General features: G+C 34.5%; 1 protein-coding gene across 1 annotated transcript in view; it reads left to right on the top strand.

The window, feature by feature from the left end:
• Window positions 1–5543, top strand: part of ARHGAP29 (Rho GTPase activating protein 29) — a 106886-nt gene that overhangs the window by 43160 nt on the left and 58183 nt on the right. The window contains exons 5-11 of the mRNA XM_042780298.1: window positions 533–581; window positions 1022–1159; window positions 1974–2038; window positions 2457–2567; window positions 2669–2749; window positions 2948–3133; window positions 3891–4028. Of these exons, the coding sequence (XP_042636232.1) occupies window positions 533–581; window positions 1022–1159; window positions 1974–2038; window positions 2457–2567; window positions 2669–2749; window positions 2948–3133; window positions 3891–4028 (768 nt within the window). The remainder of the gene's footprint in view (window positions 1–532; window positions 582–1021; window positions 1160–1973; window positions 2039–2456; window positions 2568–2668; window positions 2750–2947; window positions 3134–3890; window positions 4029–5543) is intronic.

The raw sequence follows: 5543 nt of genomic DNA, 5'->3' as shown, positions 1-5543 counted from the left end.
TTCAAACTCACCAGCCACTCCTCAGAAGGAAGATGGGGCAATCTACTTCCATAGTGATACTGCCTCGGAAACCCAAGGAGGGGTCACTATGAGTTGGGTCTGACTCGACGGTACATAACAACAGCATAGCAAGCTATCTAGTAGACTTTCAGAGAAATACTTGTCATAAAGTGGTAAAAGATGGATGGAAGTCATCTGTGTCTTCTGTTTACATAGATTGTTTCTGTAGCTTCTTCACTAATATTTTTGGGATCTGCAGAATTTAATGTTTTGAATGGATTCAATAAGTTAACTAATGCTGTTTGTAAACAATGAGGTTCATTCTCGGACCTTGAGCACTGCTGTTGTAAAAGCTATATAATTCTTATTAAGTCTTCTGGCATTTAAACAGACTTCTCAGGCCTTTTGAGTTTTAAATACTTGAAATTCTTCAGCAGGAATTATGTCAGGCTAACAAATTGAGGGAAATATTTCTGAAGCAAAGATCTGTTATCTTCTGCTCTAATCTTAAATTTATTTTCTTTCATGTAAGTCTTTTGAAAACATTTCTGTGGGATCTGTGGACTCATCCAATGAGAAAGGTAATGCTCAAGTTACTTAGAACTTTTGTCACTTTTTCCGTTTACTTTTGAGAACTATTTCCTTCTGCTTAAGGCATGCTTAATTTCATCTTGCTTAGTAACCTAAAATATCATTTTTAACATAAAATTATTAATAAAGTTTTGCATAAAATGCATAGGAAAAAAGGCCATTAGAGTAGATAATATAATTAAACTGTATAAAGATCAAGTATTGTATTAGAGTTGTAATTAGATAAATAATAGAAATACATATGAGATAAATATAGTTTGAAAATATTTTAAGTTTAAACTATGACCCTTAATTCTAAATTTCTGTCACACGGATTTTGTTTTATTACCAGTTCTCATTGAAGAAAACCTTATGATCTGAGTGCTTCTTTGTTTAGAATTATTATATGATCATATTTAATGTATACTTACCTTGATTTTTCTTTTTTCAGAAAATATTTCTCCTATAGAACTGGACAATGTGCTCTTAAAGAACACTGACTCTGTAGAATTGGCTTTGTCATATGCTAAAACATGGTCAAAATATACTAAGAACATAGTTTCATGGGTTGAGAAAAAGCTTAACTTGGGTGAGTTGCCCTTTGGGACATCTGATTAACTTTGGATTATTAAGAATTCATTAGTGTATAATTAATTTTTGTTCAGACTGTGAGTAAGCTGATTCCAAATTGGTAACTGTTTCACTGTAATAAATAGACTTATTGTCTATTTTCTCTTCCTGAAATAGGGAAGACTCTTCTCTCACTAAATGTACTTACTGAACATTCATTGTGGGCCAGCCACAAGATCTAGGGACATAAATACAAATAGAATACTGTCTCTGCCTTTATGGAGGTCAATATCTAGCAGATAAAAAGAAGTAAAATCAGATAATATTGTTAAAGGCAATAAAAGCAACAATAGATGTATGAGCAGAAGGAACATCTTAATAGCTAATATTTTTCTGGTGCTTTACAGTTGACAAAATGATTTACATCTATTTTTTCATTTGATCCTCACAAATCCCTATGAGTTAAGCAGGGCAAGATTACTGTCCCCATTTTATAACCAAGACAGATGATTTTTCTTAGTAACTGGAACACTGTAGGCTGAACCAGAGCCTTTCTCTTTCCTACTGCATTGTTTGTTATGTATAGGAAATGCTCATCAGAATCCCCCCTAGGTCCCATTCCCCTCAGTGGTGAGGTCTAGGCAACTGTATTTTGCAAAAGTTTCCCAGTGATTAATACCTGGGACTAAAAGTCATTGCATTGTATCACAATAGAGGATTAGTATTTGTGATCACTTTTAAACTGGGTAACTACAAATAGCAATTAACTTTAGAGTATCAAGGGGAAAAATAAGTTAATTGTTCCTTCTGATAATGTTCTTTGACCTTTCTAGAGTTGGAGTCCACTAGAAATATTGTGAAGTTGGCAGAGGCAACTAGGACTAACATTGGAGTACAGGTAAGAGTTCTGTGAACTTCTAGGGTTCTATAAAAGAGACAACTCAGATGACCACCTGAAATTGCCCTGCACAATTAGAAATTTACTTAATTAACTTGGGGAAGTGCCTAAATGCTAATCTTTTTATTGGTATAATAAAATCCTTTTAAATTTGGATGACTGTCCATGATGAAAAGAAGAAGAAATTCACAGTTCTGTACTAATGATCATATTGATAACTATTAATTTTGCTAAATAATTTTATAACTAATTATAATTAATTTTCTTCAATATTTTCTCCGAGTCACATTTATGACGAGTCATTGTCTTAAAAATAAATAGTCTAAAACAAAGTTTCTTTTTGAAAAAGAGTAGTGGTGAATCTGGAACTCTAGCATTGTTTCTATTGAAAAAATTACTTTTCAATTTGAATTTCTAGGAATTTATGCCACTGCAGTCTCTATTTACTGATGCTCTTACTAAAGATATAGAGAGCAGTCACCTTTTGCAAGAAACAATTGCAGCTCTCCAAGCTAACAAATTTGTGCAGGTAAACAATCATTTATGTGTGGAATATACATTATTTTTAATGCCAACATACATTGAAAAACAGCTTTTCCTTTTTTTTTTTTTTTTTAATACTCTGGATAGCCTTTACTTGGGAGAAAAAATGAAATGGAAAAACAAAGGAAAGAAATTAAAGAACTTTGGAAACAGGAACAAAATAAAATGGTTAGTATGGTAATGGATTTTCATGTACGTGTATGTCGTGACCATCTAAAATCACCTACAGTTATATAAGCATTGGTCTTACTCTGTAGCTTTTCTAAAATTCTGTCTTAACTGTTTTGCTGAATATGCTAAATCAGAAACTTGTACATTAGGGTCTCTTTCATACTTTGTGTTTAAGATGTTTTTTTGTATATGTAGCTTGAAACAGAGACTGCTCTTAAAAAGGCAAAATTGTTATGCATGCAACGTCAAGATGAGTATGAAAAAGCAAAATCATCCATGTTCCGTGCAGAAGAGGAACATCTGTGCTCAAGTGGAGGATTAGTGAAAAATTTCAAGCAACTAGAAAAAAAGCGAAAGCTGGAAGAGGAGGCTCTTCAAAAAGTAAAGATCTTTTCTGTTATTTGCCATAATTATTGAATTAGCAATAATCTATTAAAGTTTTGGTTATCAAACTTTAGCAGGCATCAGGATCACCCAGAAGGCTTGCTTAAATACAGATCACTGGGTGCTGTCCCCAGTGTCTGATCTAGGATAGTAACTGGAGGAATGTAGACTGCATTTTTAACAAGTTCCCAGTTGAAGCAGCTGCTGCTGGTGGGGACGCATACTTTGAGAACCAGTATACTCAAAGACTTTTGCTTATCTTTTGAGTTTTGGGTTTGTGAAAGAAGCACCTTAGAGAAGGCAGTTGTTCAGTATTTTTGACTTGCTAGTTCAAGAAGTTTACCTTTTAGGTGACCATGTGTGCACACTAATTCTAGCATCTAATAGCAAGCATAGGCCAAAGCTTTGTTTTATTTATGAAAATATCATTTGATAGGCAAATAAATTCTATAAGATTATATGGAAAATGGTAAATTTAAATAGAAAAAACAGTTTTAAATAGAAGTAGAGATCTGTTTTGTAAACAGACAATATACCAATTGTAAATTGTACTTGACTTGCCATTAAGGTCAAGTGCCCTTGAGTCTCTGAGCAAAATAGATTGTTTTATCTTTAGAAATAGTCTACTTAAAACATAGAATATTTCAGAATTTTCATGAAAAAAATTTTCAGTTGTTTAAATTTAGCTTTACTATAATGAAGGTTTTAAGATATAAATTCTAGTGATGAGTTTTATTTTACATACTTTTTGAAGGTAGAAGAAGCAAATGAACACTACAAAGTTTGTGTGACAAATGTTGAAGAGAGACGGAATGATCTAGAAAACACCAAAAGAGAAATTTTAGCACAACTCCGGAAACTAGTTTTCCAGTGTGATCTTACCCTTAAAGCTGTAAGTAATTTCTTCAGATTTTTGAAGATAAGAGGAAAGGGAAAAGAAAAAAAAAACTGTGTATCTTCATTGGAGAGAAAGATGCCTAATGAGCCATGATTCTTGTGGAATTAAATTTTTGAGATTAATAGGACTTGTTGAGTTTGAAAATTGATGTTTGGTTTTTGAACCTAAACCAGTATGTGGTTTAAGTTGTTTTGATCTGTTTTTCCCCTCAGTAGAGTGATGATTTGTTTGGTTAGAATTGAAATCTGAGAATTTGAAATTACTTGTAAGCCACTGTCTTTCTTAGTTTGGTTTACAAAATGGATTTCACCCCTGAAATATCAATCAGCACTATGAGACCTATTCTTTACAATCTGAGTAAAATATTAAATGGGACCCAGTAATTTATTTGGGGACAAAGTATCCTTTCCTCATGTGGTTTTATTTGCCTCTTTAAAATGGTTTTCAAAATTTTTTTATTAATTGTATAAAATTGGCCCTTTTTAGGGTGAGAGTCATATGTTTCTGTAAGTTTTAATACATGTATAAATTTGTGTAACCATCACCACAATCAATATTCAGAACAATCTGTCACCCAAAAATATTCCGTCATGCTGCTGCTTTTAGTCAAACCCTCTACCTACCCCTAACCCCTGGCAAGCACTGTTCTCCACCTTTAAGTTTTCTTTTTTCCAGAGTGTCATATAAGTGGAATCATATGTATATGACCTTTGGAGACTGACTTCTTTTCCTTAGCATAATGATTTTGAGATTCATAGTGTTATGACTGTATCAGAAGGCCATTTCTTTTTATTGCTCAGTGGTATTCCCTTATATAAGGAGCTCTAGGGGCCTAGTGGTGAAAGCATTTGGCTACTAACTGAAAGGTTGACAGTTCAAACCCACTAGCCACTCTGGGAGGATGAGGTAGTCGGCTTCAGTAAAGATTTACATCCTTGGAAACCCTATGACACAGTTCTACCCTGTCCTAAAGGATTACTGTGAGTCAGAGTCAACTCAGTAGCAGTGGGTTTGGTTTTTGGTTTGTGACCTGTGGGTAAGCACTCAGCTGCTAATGAAAAGGATTGGTTCAAACTGACTAGCTGCTCAATGGGAGAAAGATTACAGACTTGGAAACCCCATGACGCAGTTCTTTTCTGTTCTTTAGGGTCATTATGAATTAAAATTGACTCAACACCAACAGGTTATTCCGTTACATGAATGCATCACAATGTTTCTCCATTAGCCAGTTGAGTATTTGCATTGTTTCCAGTTTGGGGTGATTATTGTTGTGGTTGTTGTTGTTAAGTGCCATCGAGTCGCTTCCGACTCATAGCGACCCCATGCACAGCAGAACGAAACACTGCCCGATCCCGCACCAGCCCCACAATCCCTGCCATACTTGATCCCATCATCGCAGCCACCGTATCAATCCATCTCGTTGAAGGCCTCCCCTCTTTCGTCAACCCTCCACCCTACCAAGCATGACATCCTTCTCCAGGGAATGGTCCCTTCTTACAACATGACCAA

The sequence above is a fragment of the Orycteropus afer genome, unplaced genomic scaffold (genome assembly GCF_000298275.1).
Source record: "Orycteropus afer afer isolate SDZICR_OR568_19922 unplaced genomic scaffold, OryAfe1.0 scaffold00033, whole genome shotgun sequence".
Taxonomy (NCBI): domain Eukaryota; kingdom Metazoa; phylum Chordata; class Mammalia; order Tubulidentata; family Orycteropodidae; genus Orycteropus; species Orycteropus afer.
Note: the sequence above shows the minus strand (reverse complement) of the source record. Positions and strands in the feature narration are given on the sequence as shown.